The 23,018-nt window shown below is 42.6% G+C and overlaps 1 protein-coding gene across 2 annotated transcripts in view; it reads left to right on the forward strand.

Moving 5' to 3' along the window:
• The window catches only part of Cpsf2 (cleavage and polyadenylation specific factor 2), a 28,585-nt gene extending 6,428 nt beyond the window's left edge, over positions 1–22,157 (forward strand). Inside the window, exons 3-15 of one of the 2 annotated variants that reach the window (XM_087552893.1) lie at positions 823–982; positions 1,061–1,166; positions 1,850–1,979; positions 3,882–3,997; positions 5,111–5,298; positions 6,304–6,594; positions 12,721–12,821; positions 13,267–13,467; positions 14,958–15,110; positions 15,787–16,012; positions 17,079–17,378; positions 18,382–18,516; positions 18,869–22,157. In XM_087552893.1, coding sequence (XP_087409019.1) covers positions 823–982; positions 1,061–1,166; positions 1,850–1,979; positions 3,882–3,997; positions 5,111–5,298; positions 6,304–6,594; positions 12,721–12,821; positions 13,267–13,467; positions 14,958–15,110; positions 15,787–16,012; positions 17,079–17,378; positions 18,382–18,516; positions 18,869–18,961 — 2,200 coding nt within the window. In that variant the 3' untranslated portion in view covers positions 18,962–22,157. 2 annotated transcript variants of the gene reach the window in all.
• The last annotated feature ends 861 nt before the right edge of the window (positions 22,158–23,018 follow it).

The raw sequence follows: 23,018 nt of genomic DNA on the forward strand, positions 1-23,018 counted from the left end.
GAACCAAAAAAAAAAAAAAAAACCAGATCCTTATACTTGCTATCATTTCTTTAATTTAGTTTATAGTAAATTTTATTTATGATAAAAAACTAAATTGTGGCCATTGTAATTTACAAAATTTTGATCGGCTGATAAGTTGCATTTTGAAATACTACAAAACCTTGTTGTTACTTTGCTAGTGAACCAGAGAAAGTATGCTCTTTAAGTTTTGGAAAGAGCATGAGTTTGTCAAAACCTGACGACTGATGAGAGCTTTCCCTGAGAAAGCTCTGCCCTTGCATCATATGACCTCACTTTCTGTGTCTCCATATTCTGACTTGATTCTTTGAGTGGCACCCACCTGATACAAATACATCAAGGAAAAAAAATCAGTTACATTTGCACCATTACTGCTATTAGTGAACGAAAAAGGAGACCTTGGAGCCAAAAAGGAAAAAAAAAATCTCTAAGGCATCTCCTTTATTCCTGTTGTCCCTGAGGTTGTATCCTTCCCTGGTTAATGATATTTCTACAACTGGCATGTCATTTTGTCACCAAGCTAGCAAGCTGAAGCAAAGTCAGTAACAACTATGTGAGCATTTAAATGTTGCTACCTGATACCCACTTAAAATCAACTTATATGTGGTATCTACATCTTCCTTTTCAGGTGTTTTAAAGTGCACCTGATACTGTAGTAATAGTAATTACAGCCATGGGAGGTCACTGTGTTAGCCCTTGGGTTTGCTCTTCAACCTTGGCACTCTAGAGTGGGTGAATCATGATGGCGGTTTTGCCCTTTCTGCTCAAAGAACTGACAGAGCTGCCCTCTGCTTGTGTTCACAGGCATGTTCACCAGATCGATGCAGTGCTCCTGTCTCACCCCGACCCACTCCACCTCGGTGCCCTCCCGTTTGCTGTGGGGAAGCTGGGTCTGAACTGTGCCATCTATGCAACAATTCCTGTTTATAAAATGGGCCAGATGTTCATGTACGATCTTTATCAGGTAATTGAGACAGTTATGAGAGAGGCGTTCATGTCCCACTCGTGATCATTTTTAATCCTTGGCTTGATTTTCTTTTAGTCTCGACACAATACAGAAGATTTTACCCTCTTTACATTGGACGATGTGGATGCAGCCTTTGATAAAATACAGCAGCTAAAATTCTCTCAGATCGTGAACCTGAAAGGTAACGTATCAAACGCATGGACTGATGTAGCGGAGGCTTTGTTCTTTTCTTTTTTCTGTCTTTGTGTTTTTAGCATTTTAATTTTTACAGCCCCAGGAGAGCCAACCCGGAGCCTCATTCATGTTGGGCCAGGAGTCTTCCCCATATGTAGCTGCATCATGTCCAGCTTGGACTAATGGAATTGACTTAACCTTCTGAAAAGTACTGAAAGGAATTCATAATAAAAAAATGACAGGCAGTGTAGTTCAGAAATAAAAATTAGCTTTTTTCTACCTGGAACTTCTGTTTGAATTTCACAATATTTCAAACTAAATACTAATAAAATGTTAACAGCTTAGGGTCCTGGGAAATGGAAACAGCGCTTAAACTGTAAGAAAGAGCAAAGCTGGTGTGTGGCTCCTCCTCGGAACTTAGGTTCAGCAGACAAGTTGATTCAGAGCTTCTAGGTCCCGCTGCTAGCCTTGTGTGTACAAGCACAGATGGAGGTTACCTCTGGGGGACACATAATGAAGGGAGAGCAGCTATCCCCATTCAGGGAGGGAGTAGCTGGAGGCAGGTTGTAAGCATTTAACAGCTGGACTCTGTGCTACCTTTGGATGTGTTGCTGTTAACATAACTTAGAAATACAACTGCCCTAGGCTTGTGAAAATAAATCCAGAACTGTCATTATCTTGTTGATGTAGGCAAAGGACACGGTTTGTCGATCACACCCCTGCCAGCTGGTCATATGATAGGAGGAACAATATGGAAAATAGTCAAAGACGGAGAAGAAGAGATTGTTTATGCCGTGGACTTCAACCACAAGAGGGAGATGTAGGTATATCCAGACGCCAGCTAGAGGGAATGCCGTCACTGTCTCCTTCACTGATAAGACATAAGCACTTTAACTTTTTATATATCAATATCCATTCTGTTCAAAGCAGTGAATTTTTGTGCATTATATTTTATATGATCTTGACTTATTTCTTGATAGGACTTTTTAGGGGCAGTAAAGGTAGTGATTACCATCTGAATTAATGATATTTAATGAGATTCCATTTAAAATGGCACATAATAGTTATAACTTTATATTATTCATTGGATATCCAGAAAAAGACTATATATAAATTGTGTGTGTCCGTGCCTGTATGCACGTTCCTACAGGCTTCCTTTGTTACGTGTGCATTAAGCTCGTGGTATCTTTTTTTTTTTTTTTTTGGAGCTGGGGACCGAACCCAGGGCCTTGCGCTTCCTAGGTAAGCGCTCTACCACTGAGCTAAATCCCCAGCCCCAAGCTCGTGGTATCTTGTGTTAGAGCACATACATGTCGAGGTCTTTACATTATGAAGCATAAGTTAGACTTGTAATCGTGGGTGAGTGAGAAGGATGGAAAACGAAGTAAATGGTGGGTAAAGTCAAATGAATTTAAAAGGTGACAGTAAATTCTAGGAGGGTTTAGAATTAATGAGCTAGAAACAGAAGCTGTGTTGCTGTGTCCGGTCTGACTTGGAAGAGACTGATGCACAAAGGTGAAGGCTCAAGTTACTTATAAAAGATGTAATAAATTTGATTATATACAAATTTAAGTTATAGTGGTAAAGCCAGAAAATGTCGTAGCAACTAGCCAACGACCTACTTGCATATAAGACTAGGAGTTAAGAAATCAGAAATACACCAGTTGCAAGATGGACCAGTATTAGTCACAAAGAGGATATAATATGTACTTAATTATAGGCTTGGATTATTTTAAAATATCGTAGCTTTGGCAGTCTTTTTGGTTAAGCCTTTCCAGAAAGCCATTTGATAATAATTGTATATTTTAGAGAATACATTTCAAGGAATATGTCCTAAAGAAATAACAAAATACAGCCAGCTATGGTGGCACATCTTTGCAATTCCAGCTGTGGTGGCACTCCTCTGTAATCCCAGCTGTGGTGGCTCACCTCTGTAATCCCAGCTGTGGTGGCTCACCTCTGTAATCCCAGCTGTGGTGGCTCACCTCTGCAATCCCAGCTGTGGTGGCTCACCTCTGTAATCCCAGCTGTGGTGGCACACCTCTGTAATCCCAGCTGTGGTGGCACACCTCTGTAATCCCACCTGTGGTGACTCACCTCTGTAATCCCAGCTGTGGTGGCACTCCTGTAATCCCAGCTGCGGTAGCACACGTCTGTAATTCTAGTACTTGAGAGCTAGAGACAGGAGGTTGGGATTTCAAAAACATCTTTCAACTATAAAGTGGTGAAAACGTGCATTCTACAGATAAAAATAAATGATCAGATGAATTCAATATAGTCTAGATATAACAGGAAGTTTTTACAGTTGTGAGATGGACGGGTGCCCTGTTACATGCCTGAGCTAGGCTGACGTAGGATCACACTGTCACCTAGACTGCGTATAGCCCAAGTCTCTAAAAACAAGCTTCAGGCAGAAAATTTTACAATTTCTAAAAGTTAGATTTAGAAAAGTGTTAATGTCACAGAAAAGTCTAGAATATAGAATGAATATATAGATATATACATGAGCTATCTATGTTTTAAATGCATATATGGGTACAGAGAAAAACTTGTATATTTAGAAAGATTATGTCCAATATATCCTATCACCTATCTGGAAGAGGTGGTCCTTGTGTGAGGGAGGCCTTATAAAAAGCAATTTCTCAGTTTTGTAATAGGTGAAGGAAGCTATTCCTGTTCATTTGAAATGACAGATGTTCTTTGTCTTTAAACTTTGTTATAGTCACCTAAATGGATGTTCCCTGGAAATGCTAAGCAGACCCTCTCTGCTTATCACAGATTCATTTAATGCTACTTATGTGCAGCCTAGAAGGAAACAGAGAGACGAGCAGCTCCTGAGTACGTATGTCTACTGTTCTGTTGGGTTATGTCGTAAAAGATTGGCTAACTAATATTTTTCTAATTGCATTCTATATATTTTCTATGTGTATGTATATATGTGTGTGTGTGTGTGTGTGTGTGTGTGTGTGTGTGTGTGTGTGTGTGTGTGTGTGTGTAGGCATATCCTTAACACAAAGAGTGCATGTAGAGGTCAGAGGCCATCTTGTGGAAGTCAGTTCTCTCCTCCCACTGTCTGGGCCTCAGGAACAAACTTGGGTCATCAGGCTTGGTTAGTACCAAGCACCTTAACCCATTAAATGATTTTGCTGGCCCCATAACTCCTGTGTTATTTTAGAGACATATTAATGCGACCAGTTCAAGATGCTCTCTAAAAGTTGGCTTCCTCTGCCACTCTGCACATAGATAGCTCCCCTAGGCATTCCCTGGTCTCTGTCTATATACCAAGTGCATCTGTCCAGGTCAGAAGGACAGTGAGCCCCAGAGAGAAGTGAGGGTGCACAAGGTGTGCGGACTGGGTGTCGGTGTTTTATTCTGAGAGTTATCTTGCATTTACAGAGGTGCCTCTGAGCCATCACTTCCTGCTTCTGCTTTGACTCATTCTGCTGTGCCTTGTTATTTTTTATAAGCTGCACGTGATTGCAGCAAGAAAGCTGTGTTCCACTCTTAAATATATGAACAGACACTCATCTGTTTACTTACTGATCCACTGCCTTAAGAGACTCTTCAATGCGTGCGAGTGTGTGTGTATCTGTGTGAGTGTGCGTGCACGCTTCCAAGCTAGTGTATATGTGCTTAGGTGTGTGTTTGTCAGCTGGAGTTTGCCTTTACCCAAACCTTCAAGGTGACTTTAAGAACAAGCACATCTATTGCTGAAGATGCTTTTTTTTCTTGGAAAGGAACATGTTCTGTGTCTTATTCTACATGCATGTATACAAAAGGTGTCTGTGTTTTATTCCTAGGAGAGTATATTCAACTGAGTGAAAAGTAATGTCAGTCTGAACAAATTCCTTTATATGTGTCCCAGGGATCACTTATGCAGTCTGAAATTGTGCCGTGCTTGATTTTGTTGCAAAGCACATGCTTTATAGGGTTCTTCTGTTCTTGTTTAAGCAAACGTCCTGGAAACTCTTCGGGGCGATGGGAATGTGCTCATAGCCGTGGACACAGCAGGCAGAGTTCTGGAGCTTGCTCAACTTCTTGATCAGATTTGGAGAACTAAAGACGCGGGGTTGGGCGTTTATTCGCTGGCTCTCCTGAACAACGTCAGTTACAACGTGGTGGAGTTCTCTAAGTCACAGGTTTGCTCTCATGTACCACTGAGTAAGAAGGGAGAGGGTAGTGTCTCAATTGCCCCTCAGATTTTGTTTTCCTGCAATTAATAATAACGGTAACAGAACGTTACGACTCACTGTTCTGTCTTCTTCACATACATTGTTTTTGGAACGTTAAGTCTGTTTGTGTCTCCATTTTGCAGATGGAGCAAATTGCTTGTTTTCTTACTCTCAGTTTTCTGATCTATAAACGTGGGGGTAAAAATAAGATATCAATGCTAGAATTCATTATTCTTTTTTTTTTTTTTTATTAACTTGAGTATTTCTTATTTACATTTCGATTGTTATTCCCTTTCCCGGTTTCCGGGCCAACATCCGCCTAACCCCTCCCCCTCCCCTTCTATATGGGTGTTCCCCTCCCCATCCTCCCCCCATTACCACCCTCCCCCCAACAATCACGTTCACTGGGGGTTCAGTCTTAGCAGGACCAAGGGTTTCCCCTTCCACTGGTGCTCTTACTAGGCTATTCATTGCTACCTATGAGGTCAGAGTCCAGGGTCAGTCCATGTATAGTCTTTGGGTAGTGGCTTAGTCCCTGGAAGCTCGAATTCATTATTCTTTTTTTTTTTTTTTTGGTTTCTTTTTTTCGGAGCTGGGACCGAACCCAGGGCCTTGCGCTTCCTAGGTAAGCGCTGTACCACTGAGCTAAATCCCCAACCCCACATTATTCTTAAAATGAGTTCTTTCCCTCCAAGTGACAATCGTTGGGTTATAATATCCATATGTAACTTCTTCATTCTCTTAAAAAGATGTAAGCTGACATAGTGAAACTGCAAAATTGGTTTTGTTGTTGTAAGTTTAAGGTTTAAAAACTGGGGGAAGAGGCTCTTAGGGAAAGAAGCTAGTTAGCTACTTGTACACGTTGTACAAATTTAATCAACTATGGGGGAAAGGACTTAAAGTTTGATTATTGTTAAGTATCTCACGGATGTGGCATTTTCTAATTATTGTCATTTTTCTCCCTTGTATTAGGTAGAATGGATGAGTGATAAATTGATGAGATGTTTTGAAGATAAGAGAAATAACCCATTTCAGTTTCGCCATCTCTCTCTGTGCCACGGTCTTTCTGACTTGGCTCGGGTTCCAAGCCCCAAAGTTGTACTTGCCAGTCAGCCTGACCTGGAGTGTGGATTCTCAAGGGACCTCTTTATTCAATGGTGTCAGGACCCTAAAAACTCAATCATCCTAACTTACAGGACAACTCCGGGAACCTTAGCACGTTTCTTAATTGATAATCCTTCTGAGAAAGTTACAGAAATAGAGGTAAGCACTTACATTTGAATGTTGAATTTATACTATTTATTTGCTGCCAGTGTACATGTGAGTGAGGCCATCCACTGAGGCATGGGCAGCACTCTGGCGCCATTTCCCCAAAGAAAATGAGTCGTCCTTCCCTCAGCAGCTGTCCTCTGCCTATAGCCCTTCAGCTAAAGGTGGGATCCTCTCCTATCCAGACTGGAATTTTGCCTTGTTTATCTCATGCAGGTAACCAATCACAGCTTCCAGAAGTCACCATCCCACAATGTTCCTCCTTGTCTTCCAGCTCTTATATGCTTATTGCCCTCTCTTCTGCTGTTTGCTGAGACTCGGAGGTGTGTAGCAGTTGGTATGGAGCTCCCATCTAGGGCTCAGAGTCTCCGTTGACCATGGCAGGGTCTACATTAATTGCTCTGCATCACAAAAAGCTTTTCCAACCAAAGTTGAGAGCAGCACTCATCTATGGGTGTGAACATAAATGTCTGGAAGGCAGTTTGGCAACGTGGCCATTTAAGCAGAACTGACAATAGGTTCCCCACTAGGGACAATGACCTTCCTGGTCAGGCACTTTTGACTAACCAGGCATTGGTTAACATTGGTTTAACGTTGCCAGGCACGAATTCCCTCCTGTAGAGCAGGCCTCAAAACCAGTTGGTTACTTACACCCCTTAACAGTCCTGCCCCCGTTACACCAGTGGTCACATTCAGGTACATAGGGCAGGTGTCCTCGCTCTGTATCGGACATGCTGTCAGCCGTGATAAACCAGTTGGTTACTTACACCCCTTAACAGTTCTGCCCTGTTACACCAGTGGTCACATTCAGGTACATAGGGCAGGTGTCCTCGCTCTGTATCGGACATGCTGTCAGCCGTGATGATTTCCTAACTCCTTTTCTTTCAGGCACTTAGTAGTCTTATTTCCCATGCTAAGACTGAGAACCTTACCCATGCTAGGCTGGTATCCTGCCACACCCCCAGGCCCATTGCTGACTTTTGACCTTGATTCTTCAGGACAGAGGACAGCTTTCTAGAGTCATTTCTCTGCTTCCACCACATGGGTCCTAAGGATTAAAATTAGGTCTTGGCAGCACACACACACACACACACACACACACACACACACACACCCTAAGTTTTAGTTTGTGTGTTCATGCAAATATACACAGGCCCTGTGCAGTCAAAGCTTGCTCTTCACTGTTTCTTTTGTTTATGTATTTACTTACTTATTTGTTTATGAGAGCCACTTACCTCTGGCTGGACTGGAACTCACGAGGTCCACCCACCTCTACCTCCGAATGTTGGGATTAAAGGTATGCGACTTCACACCCTTCACTTATCTCTCCATTAATTTAAGAGCACCTTATTTCCTAATGATCCTTTGTCCACTCTGCCCTGGCTGCTTCCCTGTCTACAGGGTCGGGAGCTGTCAGTCTCATTTGGGACTTTCAGTTCATTAAGCTTACCCTTTACTATGCATTGTCCTGATAGAAATAGACACAGTGCCCCATGGTTAAAACACCGCAGGCATTGCTAGCAAGCCTCCCTTTCTTCTTTGCCCTAGTGTGTCTCTGCATTCAGTCAGCTTTATGCCATTTGAGTTAAACAGGAACAGTAAACAGATTTCCCTTTGTGTTGAGACCTTATCTCGAAGGACACCAACAGTGGCATTTGGTAGCAGGTGTGCTGCCACCGTCCCCCACCCCCACCGCCACCGTCCCCCACTGCCATCCCCAGCCCCCCTAGCCAAATATGCCTTCTCCAGTATCCTACAATTAGCCTCTAGCCTCATGGCTCGTGCAAGAGCTTATCTAGAATTTAACAGAATTTAGAAGGGTCAGACGGGATTCCTGTCTTATTACTACACATGGTAACCCGCCTCTCTACCTTCATCTGCAGGGCACTTAGCAGAATGGTCAAGATGCGAAAAGATTTTGCGTAATGACCAAGCCATCAAATCTCAGGTTTCCACACCAGTATTGTTGACTCAGAAGCTCATAGCCATCATTTTGTGTGGGTTGGCCTGTAACTGAGGGGCTATTTTGTATTGTGTCCTCATAGCCATAGTTGAAGGAATACTTACTTTGTAAGAAGCTGAGTGATATTGTCTTATATAATAGGTCATTTAAGAAAAGCAACCAAAGTCTGATAAACACTGTAACTACAGCATCGCTGATCAAGGATCAGCAGCAAGCATATCAAAATAAAATAAAATAGTGTCTTGGGTTATTTAATAGCTTAGAAATACCAAGTTAAAAGAGCTGAGAAGTACTCGAAATGGTTTCATGAGAGATGAAATGCTGAATTTGAAAATTTTAATTACTAGAAACTCAATTACAGTTGATATGCCATTGAGGAATTAAAAGGACATTAAAGGTTTGGGAAAACAAGAAGAAGGAAAATGACGTTTCAGAGAGTCTTCATGGTATCAGAAATAGCGGAAACATAAAGTGAGAGGCTGTAGTTTAAAAGACTACTTGGTGTGCTCTGGTTCTGTCCCTGCTCACGTCCTCCTACCTTCTCTCCCAATGCCATGTTCTGCCTTCTACATGATCACACCCTGAGCAGTGTGTACTCTTGCTTGCCCCAGCTTGCCAGAGGCTTCGTAGGAAGAGCAGCACTTCCATGGACTCATGTAAGACCACACACTTGTTCCAGAAGTGTGGACACTGCCCAGTAGCTGTGCTGACTGACCTCACACACAGCATTCCTGTGAGGCATGCCCCCAGGTTGTCACCATCACCATTTCCCTGTCCTGACCCTCCTGCTGCCTTGCTCTTCTGTGACTTCCGGTAGCACTTTCCTCTTTTTTTCTTTTTGATAATTGACGATCTTGCTGGGTGAGGCAGTCCCTTCTTATGGTCTGATTTGCATGTCCCTGATAGTGAACACTTCCTCACAAACCTGTCGGCCATTTGTCTTCTTTTGAGAAACCTCTGTTTAAATCTCTTGCTCATTTCTAGACCGTATCCCGTAGCTTGTTACTATTTTAGTTTTCCAAGTTCCTGTGTGTTCTGCGTATCAGCCCCTTGTCAGATGTCTTCTCTTATTGTGAAGGCTGCGTCTGGACTCTACTCTGGTGGCTGATTCCTTTGCTGCAGAGGTGCTTTGCCATTTCCTTATGTTCTTGAAGGACACCCATACTCACTGTGGTCACACAGAGTCTGGTTTCTTTTATTGGTTTGTTTGTTTTAATGAGCAGGGTCTCACTGTATATACTAGCTGTCTTTGTATACCAGGCTGGCCTTGAACGCCAAGAGATCCGTCTGCCTCCTCTTCCTGAGCACTGGGATGGAAGGGTGGGTGCCCCCATGCCCAGCAAGCACCCACTTTTCTGACCCAAGCACATTTCACACACACTGATCATTACACTACATATCCCTGGCAGTTCTGCCTGTAGGGGAATCTCATGATTTACCCTGGGTGGCTCCTTGTCCTCTCAGTCTGTTTAAAGGGCCTTAACTGTATCTATCTAGTTAGGTTCAACCTTATATTATTTTCATTAGTTTTTATTACTATGTATTCTTTTTTTTTTTTAAAGATTTATTTATTATATGTGAGTACACTGTAGCTGTCTTCAGACACACCAGAAGAGGGCATCAGATCCCATGACAGATGGTTGTGAGCCACCATGTGGTTGCTGGGATTTGAACTCTGGTCCTTTGGAATAGCAGTCAGTGCTCTTAACTGCTGAGCCATCTCTCCAGCCCATTACTATGTATTCTTTATTGTGGTCTTCTTGTCACCAAATTGAATAAAGTTCCAGAAAAGGGGAACTTTTTTTATATTCTGAGTGGCCAGAATAGTGCCTAATGTACTGGTGGCCTGTTGAATGTGCTGGTTGCCACCACAATAACAAAAGACTGAGTTCATACATAACAGGCCACTTCTCTGACACACAGCGTTTACTATGGAGTCTGATTTTCAGTGAACATACAGTGTCCGAGAAAACGTAAGCCTTGGTCATTTAGAAAGAAGAAAACCAGTAATTTTTTTAAAAGGTGAACAATTAACAGACTGGAGGTTTTTATTTTTTATTTATTTATTTGACGTGGGGTCTTGTTACATAGTTTTTCCTGGCCAGAAGCTCTAAACTCTCCCTCCCGAGGCTCCTGAGTTCTGAGATTACAGGCTTGAACCAACCATGAGGCCAAGACGAACATTTTTTTTTAATAAGAGGTGCAAGTTAAATCAAGGGATTAAATAACTTAAAGTTTTCGTGTAAGCTATCTATCTATGTAAATTGCTAACATTTTATAATTTTAAAACATGTTTCAAGTAAGCCACCAGCCAAATGTGAGATGCCACATTTATGAGCGTTTTGTCACTTGACTTGGGATTCTTTAATTTTTATTTTGAAATAGTTTCAAATTTAACCAAAAGTTGAAAAAAATAGTGTGAATACTTCAACTACCCAGTTGTCGAGGTTTTAGCTGGATTTGCTGTGTCACATCTTGTGTCTACACAGGCACATCATTACACACATTTCACCGTTTGAAAGAAATTGCAGTTATCCCAGCCTTGCCTTGGATAGTACTAGAGTGTATTATGTGAAAGCAGGAGCCACAGACAGCAGGGGATAAACTCTGACCCTGGCAACTCTGAGCAGGTGGCACACGGTGTCCTTTTAGATTAAGTTCCAGTTTTGTTCATGATACCACCCAGGAGTACATGTTGCATTGAGTCCTTATGACTTGACAGTTAAAAATTATTAATAGTTTTTAGGTTAGATTGCAAAGGGGTGAGTTTCATTACAGCATTTTCATGTACACATGAGCCATTGCACTTTGCTCTCTTCTCTCCCCTGCCCCCACTCGGTGCCCTTCCTTCCCCCAAATAGTTCCTCTTTCTGTTCCTAACCAAGTTCATCCCATTGCTGTCTCTACTTCTCCCTTCATATCTCTTCCTCCTTTCCCATGAGTCCCTTTCTAGTTTCATGATCTCCCAATAAACACACACACACACACACACACACACACACACACACACACAAACACATGCACGCGCCCATATATTAAAATCTAGGCTGGGGGTTGGGGATTTAGCTCAGTGGTAGAGCGCTTGGCAAGCGCAAGGCCCTGGGTTCGGTCCCCAGCTCCGAAAAAAGAAAAAAAAAAAGATTTAAAAAAAATCTAGGCTGTTTACATTAAATATTTTGTCATTATTTTATATATGTGGGTGCTTCACTTGCTTGTATGGAGGCCGGAAGAGGGTGTGGAATGTCCTAGAGTTGCATCTACAGATAGCTGGGAGCTGCTGTGTGTGTTCCAAGAATTGGACCCAGATCATCTGGAAGAGCAGTTAGTCCTCAAACCCTGAGCCATGTCTCTAGCCCCTTGGTTTCTTTGATTGTTTTTAAGCCCTTATGTATTTGTGACTTGTGTATACACTTGGTGCACTCATGGACGTCAAGGACAACTTTCTGGAGTTGGTTTTCTCCTTCATAGTAGGTTCCAGGGTTGGAACTTAGGTCACAGGGTTTTTTTCATGGCGAGTGCCTTTCCACACTGAACCATCTCACCAGTCCCAAGAATTCTCTAGTTGTAGGTACTCTGATGATAAAAGAATAAAACTGCTAATTCACCTGTTGCATATTGATGGATTTGCCCAGTTCTTTTTATTATTTTAAACATTACTTTTATATACTGTTTAAAAACCTCTCTTTCAGTAGAATGAATTCTAGAAATAGGAAGATCTGTGTCAAAAGTCAAGCATAGTTTAATTATTAATCGTTAGCAAATTGTCTTCTGACAGTTTGCTCATGATATCCACTGGAAACACTGTAAGGTGGCCTTTCCCCAGGTAGCAGTTAGCATCTCCAGTCTTGCAAATTAAACAAATCCTGATAACTTATGTGTTGCCTGGGTCAACAACCAGTGGTAAACTAAGGCATCTGTCTGTGCTAAAAGCCACCCGTGTTCCTTACTGTTTAAATGCCCTGTATATTTGTCCTTTTTGATGTGGCATTATTTTTCTTGATTTGGGGAGTTCTACTTCAGATTATAAAAATAAATTATAAAAATTTTGTGTCTTGGAAGCCTCATTAATTTCAGGTAAGAATTCACTTCATGACACATCTTAGACCAGCTGCCCAACTCTCCTGACGCTGCCTTTTCTCTCATTTATATTTCATTAGCTGAGGAAACGCGTGAAGCTTGAAGGGAAAGAACTTGAGGAATATGTGGAAAAAGAGAAACTAAAGAAAGAAGCTGCTAAGAAACTGGAGCAGTCGAAAGAGTAAGTCGCTCCTCATGAGGTTACGCCTGTGCACATACGGAAAGAGTGCACATACGGAAAGAGTGCACATACGGAAAGAGTGCACATACGGAAAGAGTGCACATACGGAAAGAGTGCACATACGGAAAGAGTGCACATACGGAAAGAGTGCACATACGGAAAGAGTGCACATAACGGAAAGAATACATTTGCAGGATTTAACACTCAATGGAAATAACTTCTATTTCCTTAAACTCTTAAACTGCAAAGATGAAATCCTTTCAGTGCTAATAATACCAATTTATTAAGCAAATTAATGTTGCAGTTTTACAAAATATTGACCCACTTCTACTGACTGTCATATGGTTGGGGTTAACATTAGAGAGTAATTCATTCATAGTTTTATAAATATTAAGTCAAAGTGTCTCGGGGACATGATGACCTGTTGTGTTGCCAAACCCTGTAGGGCAGACATCGACTCCAGTGACGAGAGTGACGTGGAGGAAGACGTCGACCAGCCAACAGCTCACAAAACGAAGCACGACCTGATGATGAAGGGGGAAGGCAGCCGAAAAGGGAGCTTCTTCAAACAGGCCAAAAAGTCCTACCCCATGTTTCCTGCCCCAGAAGAAAGGATTAAATGGGACGAGTATGGAGAGATCATCAAGTATGTGAGCAAAACAGTCTTGGCTCTGTGAATTTGATCTTTGGGGTCACCATGAGCTTTGCTGCCAAGTGCCTTGGCTTGAAAAGCGCAGAAGGCTTCTGATTTGAAGCACAAGGGTAGAAAGTTGAGGGGCATCCCAAGCGTTAGTAGTGAGGGGAAAGTATAGTCCCATTACCTAGTTACATGAAAGATTTTAAGAAAGACAATTTAGACATCCTTTCCCCTGGTTAAGACGAAAGGTACATGCTGTAGAGAAAGAAAAAAGAACTTCTCTTCATGATTGTATTTATTTGGGGAATGGCTAATGATGTTTTGACTACAAGGGGATAAATAGGAGATAAAGGTAGACCCATGAAATACAATGAAGCCACATGCTCCAATTACAAATTTGGAAACACTGCTAACCTAAGTAAAAGTCTCCCAGGGTTCCCTCCGCTTTCCCAGAAAACGTCAAGTGCCTCAGCCTAACACAGTGCCTGACACTCTTAGTTCTTCCTGCTTCCCTCTCATGTTTTCTCTTCCTCTCTGGCTATGGTAGATACACACAAAAGTCTCTGCATATTGACGACCCACAGTTAATCACTTCTCATGCAGCCAGGACGATGAGCATACTTTATACCTGCACAGAACTTCCACAACACTGTGCAGCAGGTGATCGACTCAGGCCACTCTTGGACTTGCCTAGGAAGCTTTCACTGTGTACACAGCCCTCTAAAGCAACTGGGGAAACGTGTGCATGTGGATGCAAGAGGAGGACTTGCAGAAGTCACTTCTTTGAGTCCAGTAAGGGTTGTGGTGATCAAACTGAGGTTTTCAGTTTGGGGAACAAATTTCATAGCCCACTGAGACATCCCACTGCCCCGGACACTATTTGACTTTTTCTGAGAAACAGGGATGCAAATTAATGAAATTTTGTAGAAAGTTTTTGTTTTGGTTTTTTTAGAGGGGAGTCAGGGGAAATGAGAGGCTTAGAGATCAAACCCATGGCTAATACGTGCTTGGCAGTTATTCTACTGCTGTGCTTCAATAATGTTTACAGGGGGAACTACACACACACACCCATACACACACACACACACACACACACACACACACACACACACACACACACACAGACACTCATAAATAAATTGTAGAAAGAGTGCAGGGCCAGGGTATAGGAGTCCTCATTACAGCCATCCCGGTCTTCGTGACCTGCCTGTTCAGGGGTTCTCACTGGTCTTCAGCATCCTTAAAGAGTTCTCTTGGGCTGGGGATGTAGCTCAGGAATAGCCTGCTTGCCTAGGTTGTGCAAGGTGCTCCTAGCTAATAACTAAATAGCACTCTTCAGTGGTTATGAAAAACATGATACATCTGATGACTAATATCGTGTATTAATTAGCTTTGAGTTAAATGAGTTAAAATGAGTCTTAAAATTCTATTACTCAATTACATATGCTACATAATGTTAGCATGCCTTCCACATGTCTAATTAGAGACTCACTGTTTAGACCAGAAGATTTCTTAGTGCCAGAACTTCAGGCTACTGAAGAAGAGAAAAGCAAATTAGAATCCGGCTTGACAAATGGAGAGGAACCCATGGATCAGGACCTGTCTGATGTTCCCACCAAGTGTGTTTCTGCAACAGAGTCTATTGAGATAAAGTAAGTGCCTTCGTGGGGTTTGGAGATTAGGTTATAAGATGGTTTCAAGCACTCGAGCTATGTAACACAGATTGTTTCAGAAGTCAAGTCTCAGCAGAGCCTCTAGTAAGCTCATGCTTTAAAATTCCCCTTTCTGTGAGAAGACCTCTGAAGGACAGTGGTGTTCTCATTAATGATACTTGGGTACCACAGTAATTGGGTTAGTGAAGCAGGAGCTGAGCATTAAATGTACACTTATATGAAGAGACATGATTTCCAGCTTTTTTAATAAGTCCAGTAGCAGGTGCGAGAACAGTGTGGCTGAGAAGCTAATTCTTCTGAGTCTCTGCTTATTTGATGAACTGTCCTCCTTGACTTACGCATTCTAATACTTGGGGCTAGAAAGTTTAGCAGGGCCAGAAGTAGTTAAGAAACTTCCCTTTTTTGCATAATACAGTTAATACTGCCAAGAAGTCATTATTTTGGAATTTGAATCATTGGAGAACACGTGGTTTGTTTGTCCAGTGACGTCTTTTGTATGTATTCTTGGACAGAGCCTAGTTGGGATGCACAGTATAACACGTGTTCCACAATTCCCCTTACATAAGTTATTTGCATTTCTTTCCTAATGGTAAAGGCCTAGTTTTAGAATTAACTTACCAAGTAAGTGAGCTTGAATAATGATGTCTAATTACAGAGCCAGAGTTACTTACATAGACTACGAAGGACGCTCCGATGGAGACTCCATTAAAAAGATCATCAATCAGATGAAACCACGGCAGCTGATCATTGTCCACGGCCCACCAGAGGCCAGTCAGGATCTGGCCGAGTGCTGCCGCGCGTTTGGTGGGAAAGATATCAAAGTGTACATGCCAAAGCTGCACGAGACAGTCGATGCCACCAGCGAGACACATATCTACCAGGTAAATGTGTGGGTGGAGCTGTGGGGAAGCAGACATTGCTGTTTGCACTAGCCCACCACACTAAGAATATGGCGAGTGGGATATCCAGGTACGGCCCTGCCCTAACACTTCCCAAGTTCAGGGTGCTTAAAGCAGACAGACTGCATTCTCCTTACACTTAACTCCTGTGGCAGTGTGCAAAGGTACCAGGAGAGCATGAAGAAGGGAGCGGGGGGGATGGGGGTGGGCAGTGGGGGGGGTGGGCAGTGGGGAGGGGTGGGCAGGAACTTTGGAGGTTCGAGAAAGGCTTTCTGGGAGAAGTGATAATTGAGCTGGCTCTTGTTGGCTATCAGGTCACACAGCAGCCAAGAGTGGGGGAAGATGCTCTAGGCAGACACGAGGGGATAAGTGTTCACAAAATCATGTTCCCTCATGAATGACAGGGTCTGGCTGTGTAGCCCAGGCTAGTCTCAAACTCTTCTCCTGCCTCAGCCTCCAAGATGCTGAAAATTATAGGCATGTACTACCGTGCCTCAAAAAGTCAAGAAACAGGTATAGCAAACGAGGCTAGTTAGAAGAGAGAGAGCCTTACCTGGTGTGGGAAGTAGTGACAGTTGAAGGTAGGGGTGACTTCTCTAACTGGAGGAAGTTAGAACTTGCCAAGCAGAAAAGTATTCTGCGCACGAGGAAGAGACATGGGGTGTGAAATCAATCACAGGGCATGTTCCAGAAAGCACAGGAACCCAGCACTCTATGGTACATCAGCTGTATCTGCACATCTGGGCTCTAGTCTTTATTTCAGTAATTACACCAGAAATAATAGAGGTGTCATCCAGTGTCATTATCAGCGAGGGCTGGGGCCTTCCATGTGATTCTGTCCTGTAGTCATATTTAGAACCTTGTTTTAGAAAGTGGCCAAGGATCCTCAAGACCTTACAGATCACTTTGTCATTGTGAAGATTGAGGATCTGAGGAGAGGGTTTTTTAGATGTTGATCATATTGCCAGAGTTGGTTAATGGTAGTGATTGTGTTTAATCGGTTACCTGTACCCTGTGGTTTTCCCTTCCCCTCCCCTCGCGTGTCCAGGTAAGATTAAAGGACTCACTTGTCAGCTCGCTTCAGTTCTGTAAAGCGAAAGATGCTGAGTTAGCATGGATAGACGGCGTCTTAGACATGAGAGTCTCCAAAGTGGACACGGGAGTTATTTTAGAAGAAGGAGAACTCAAGGACGATGGAGAAGACTCTGAAATGCAAGTGGATGCTCCTTCAGATTCCAGTGTCATAGCCCAGCAGAAGGCCATGAAAAGTCTGTTTGGAGATGATGAGAAAGAGCTGGGTGAGGAGAGTGAGGTCATCCCCACACTGGAGCCTTTGCCACCTCATGAGGTGAGAAGCCTGTGCCATCTCTGCGTCTGTTTAGTGGTGCTGGATTGATGGGGCCTCACACGTGCTCACCACATGCTCTGCCGCTGAGCTACATCCCCGGTCTAACTGTCTCTCCATTGGTTGTTCTTCTAGCTCCCCGTTGTGGTTTTAGCCATTTAAACTACATTGTATGGGGGCCAGTTTTGGAGTTCTTAAAAAGGAATACCCAGGATATATGTCTGTGTATCTTGATCTCTGTAGCTAGAGAATGATAATTTAAAGGAAACCTTTAACATGTAACATGTTCTCAGGAGGGACTTGGTTAATTAGAAAGGCTTCTGGGTAATGACACTAGAGCAGCATCAATACCGTAAGAGTCCTACAGACGTGTCCAGTGACGCCTTTAGCCTGCCGAGGGGTTGGGATAAGGAGATGGCCCCTTCTATTGGCCTCTGAGCTAGCACGACTCTTGAAATTCAGGGGAGACGTGAGGAGGCTTTTCCCTGTGCTACAGCGACAGTGCTCTTCAGAACACTGTCAGAGCAGCAGCACTAGGCAAACCACTCGCTCTTCTGACTCTCAGCCTGGAGCACCCATCACGCTCACTCTGGGGTAGGAGGGAATGTGGAAGTGGGATTAGGGACTTAGCCTCTGAACTAAGCAGGGGACTGGGTCCTGGGAAATGAGGTTCAGTTCCGTTCTGCCTCTTGATACTTCAGTTGACCCCTCCAGCAAGTGGGTGAGTGAAGAGCATAATATTACCTTGAGTCTCTGTTATTAGGAGGCATGAGTAATAAAATGGTGAAACATCAGAAGGTGTGAAGGGCTCTGTAATGGTGAGTGACAAAGTGAACCCAGAATAACAGACTCAGAATGTTATTTGCAGTCTTGAAATGATCTGTCAAAGGACTTGAGGGAATTATTAAAACTATCTTAGACATCGTGCAGTGTTCTACTTTATCCAGTACAGCTTTGTGTCTACCGTTCTATTGAAGTCCCTCTTTGCCCTTTGACCTTATTCAAGGTTCCCGGACACCAGTCAGTTTTTATGAATGAACCGAGACTGTCTGACTTCAAGCAAGTTCTTTTGCGGGAAGGGATTCAAGCGGAATTTGTAGGGGGCGTACTTGTCTGCAACAATCAAGTAGCAGTCCGCAGAGTAAGTTTATTTTTAATAAGGGCTGGGTTGAACGAGTGCTTCTGAAGCTTTATCATAATTCTGTAGTCTTATAAATTCATAAAACTGAAAACCATCCTCAATGATGGCTGTAAAGGCTTATAGCAGTGATTCTAATGAATGGTGCATAGTTTTATAGTGAATTTTTATATTTGAACCCTCTGACATTTACGTGTCTGTAAAACCCATTACTACAACCTTTTACCTACATTCAGGAGTCAGGGCAACCCATTTCCTGACCAGTCATGAAATGGCCCACGTAAATGTTGCTTATTGTTTCTGCGTGTTGATGAACGGGAGATGTACTAAAGAACTTTTAAAACTGTTTTTCTAGACAGAAACTGGACGCATCGGGCTAGAAGGCTGCCTTTGTCAAGACTTTTATAGGATACGAGACCTTTTATATGAACAGTATGCCATTGTGTAAAGGACGTCATGTCAAGATGTGTCTGCTTGACCTTTCTCAGGAAGAAAGGATTCTCATCTGAGGCTAAACTTTTGCTGTCTTGTTTTGTAACATACAAAAAGAATGTGCCAGAAAACGTGAGCATGTGTTAGATTTTGAAAAATATGAATCAAGGGCCTGGGGTGTAGCTCAGTGGTAGAGCTCTTGTCTAGCATGTGCAAGGCCCTAGGTTTGATTCTCTGTACTGAATAAAGAAAGAAAGAAAATGTAAATAGAACCCATTTTGTAAATGCTCTTGCCTAGCTCTGAATGCTAGAGGCCCAAGGAAGAGACAGGCCCAGGGCTGGAGGGGATTGGTTTCCTCTGCAGATCCTTGTTCCAAGGGCTCATTACTTGAAGAAGAAGAAAAAGGAGAAACAGACAGACAAACAAAAGGAACAGTGCAACTTAGCAAACCAGTTCATGGCCTTACAGAAACTGGTGTGCATGCATTTGTTCAAGCAGTTTCTTGTGTTTTCTGGAATGAGAAGGGAGAAATTGTATAGAGAGAATATGCTATGAAAGATAACAGAAGCTTTGTGAAACATTTTTATTGAGAATGGGTGTGGCGGTGCTGCTCCTCTTGACCTCTGATATGCAACCGCTCCACACGGAGCCCCCGCCCTCTACTTTCAGTGCGGTGTGAGGCAGTACACAGCTAGTTTAGAAACAAATTTTTATTTCTCCCATTCCTTGTTTATTAAGATTTTGTTGTTATTCCATTTGAATTTATGACCTCATCATTTGAATAAATGTTATCTAAAAGAAAGCCTCTAAGCTGAGTGTGGTACGTGCACTTCTAATTCCGGAACTCAGGAGGCTGGCATAGGAGGATTGGAAATTAGAGGCCAGCCTGAGCCGCATGGTGCGAGCCTGTCTCAGCCAGCAAAAGGAAAGCCTGGTGTGTTACCAGTTCTGCATATATTTCATTTAGACTCATCTTAACTATTGGTCCAGTAACTGTATTTGAAACCATCCAATGCTCTGTTGTTTTTTGTTTTGTTTTGTTTTTTTAAAAAGCAAATGTGGAGCCTCACATTTTTATAAGGTAACAGTGTGATTTAATTAAAGGGTGTAAATGTTTTCCTTTCCCAGCGTGTTTTCTAAGTTTATGTAAACAGCGGTTGGATTTTATGCTTGTTACTACAAAAACAGTACTGAACCCGGGTAACTGCCACTCTTGATACAGCACAAACTCTGTTCGAGAGTAAAAACTGAAAATATGTAATTCTGTTGACTTGAGCTGTGAACCATGTTGTCCTATTGTAACTTGTTGGTTTAATTTTTTAGAAGGTAGCTTAAGCAAGGCTGTCCTTGATGCCTTCTTAAGCATGGAAGCCCCTTTCTCTGCACTTAGCATCCGGAGAAGCCTCACTCTTGCTTAACTTTGGAACTGTATATTTCAGCCCAGTGATCCGCTATCGGTCTAGAATTAGTCTTTTATGCGGTTTCATGAGCTGAGAGAACCTTCAGCTGTGGATTGCAGCACTGAAGCAAAGTTTGTAGCCTTTGGATCCTGAAAACCAGATGTACAAAATAGCATTGCAGAGATGAGTGTAAAAGAACGTATTTTCCTTTTAGCAGTCATGAACCATTCCACTTGCTCCTCTTGCTATATAGAGGAAGCCTAGAATTCAATTTCTATTCCAGGGGAAGAAACCCTGCAGTTACATGCTATAAAGCTCTGGATATACCTATTATGTGGTAATACCTATATCTAAAATTATTTCTTGCCTAACCTTCCTGCCGACCTACGAGCAGGAATTAGATGTTAAAGTACCCCTTGAAGAATGGCTGTCATACAGCAATGCCACCGGAGAGCAGCACTGCTGCCTGTGTCTAGATGACATCATCCTAAACCCCCTGAAAGGGAGGCCTTCATTATTGCCCCAGCTACTTGAGAAAAACATGACTTTCAAAGACAACAGTGGGATAAGTCACGAGAGCAGAGAGGGTCTCAGATGCAAGAATAAAAAAAACCACACAGCATGTGAGACATGAGCTGATATCTGCAGATAGTTTTCTTAAAAAGAAATTGTATCTGGTCGCAGTGACACATAACCTGGAATTTCACCTACTTCATTCAAACTTGGCTTAAGGCCAGTCTGGACCACATACGACCCTGCCCAAAAGAGGGAGAAAGGCGTTGGGGCTATAGCTCAGTGGAAGAGTCCTTCCTACTGGCACGTGTGAGGCCCTGGATTTGACCCAGGTCTGGAGGCCGAGGGCCTGCTTTTACTGAACTTGTTGCAGTGTGGTTATACTTGTCAGGCGTCTTTGCACTTATTTCTATATTTTTGTGACTCAGTAGGTAACCTGAGACAATAGAGAAGAAATTAGTTTGTTCACCTTTTTTGTGTGTCTGTGTGCAGTTTACATACCATAAAATATTTACTCTTTTTAAATATGCAAGTCACTGGTTTTGGTCAAATCTACAACCATTTCTATGTAATTCCAATTTGTTTTTTCTCATTCCTAAAAGAAACCCAGTAACTGTTTGTACCCCCATTTTCTCTTCTCTCTAGTTAATCGTCAGTCTTTCTGTCTCTCCTGGACATTTCATAAAGAATCATGTAACACGTGGCCTTGTGTGTCCTCTTTCATTTCAATGAACGGTTGTTTTCAGGATTCGTTAATGTAGTAATGTGTTAGCATAATTTTTGTCTGCTTTGGGATGTGGTCTTGCCTTGTATAGCTCAAGCTGGTTCAGACTCATAATCCTCCTGCCTCCGGTGTGCTGGGATCATGGCTGTACACTTCAGTGTCCATTTTATAGTCCTTTGACACTCCTTTGGATGTCACGACTGTTCTTCAGCCAATGTACATTGAGTGGTTCCCAGTGGTCTTGGCTGCTATAAAGAATGTTGCTTTGAACATTCTCGTACAAGACTTTTTTAAAAAGAAAAAGAATAAATAAACATTTGTGTATTTTCTTGTGTGTATGCTCAAGAACAGGATTGTTGGTCCATGTGGTAACTTCGCTTAACCACCTAAGGAATTGTGTATTGTGAAGCAGCTACACTGTTTCCGTGTTCCGACCAGCATATGTGTAAGGATTCCATTTGTTGCTGCACGGGTTGTTGATTCTGTCTTCTGTTCTCACCACACAGCCAATGAGGAGGCACTGCCTGGAGGCTCTGACTACATTTCCCTAATAAATAAAAGATGCTGAGCATAACGTGTCTCTTGTGCTTATTGGATGTTTTATATGTCTTTGGAGCAACGTCTCCTCAACTCCTTTGTCCGTTTGCTGTTTTATCTTTTTCGTTGTTAAGCTTGGTATGGTCTCTAGATATTTCTGTATGTGCGTGGTAAATACTCCCATGGCTTGTGTTCACTTTGTTGGTCACTTGATGGGAAACAAAGTTTATAATCGCAAGGTCCATCCCGTCTCTCTCTTCAGTCGCTTGTGTTCTTGGTGTCATTCTTAGAAAGCATTTTCTTTTTTCTGAGTGTTTTAATGTATTTGGGGGGGAGGGGTAGGTGTAGGATTGCCGTAGGGTGCATGTGGAGGTCAGAGGACAATTTGCAGGGATCGGCTCTCTTCTTTCACCATGTGGGATCCAGGGATCAAACTAAAGTTGTCAGGCTTGGTGGCAAGCACTTAACCTGCTAAGCCATCTTGCCCTTAACAACCATTCTTAGAAAGCCTCATCCAAATTGCAAAGATAGACTGCTTTTTTCCTAATAGATTTTAGCTCTCTCGGGTTTCTTTCTATCATTTTTTTAACCCACATTGAATTAATTCCTTTTCTGTGATAAGCACCTAATTTCATTTTTCTGCATGTAGATGTCCAGTCGTCCTGGCATCATTTGTTGAATTCTCTATCATTGTTTTGCCATTTTGAAAGTCAGCTGACCAAATCCGGACGTTATGTCTGCTCACCTACTTCTCTCTCACTGATCTCTGTGTCTTCACGCCAGTGTTACACGTCTGGATAACTTTGAGTTAAGTTCTGAAATCGGGATGCTTGAATCCCCTGACTTGTTTCAACTCGTACTTCCTATGTATGGGGTCCTTTGCATTCCTGCATGAACT

The sequence above is a fragment of the Rattus norvegicus genome, chromosome 6, assembly GCF_021556685.1.
Source record: "Rattus norvegicus strain SHRSP/BbbUtx chromosome 6, alternate assembly SHRSP_T2T, whole genome shotgun sequence".
In the NCBI taxonomy this organism is placed as follows: domain Eukaryota; kingdom Metazoa; phylum Chordata; class Mammalia; order Rodentia; family Muridae; genus Rattus; species Rattus norvegicus.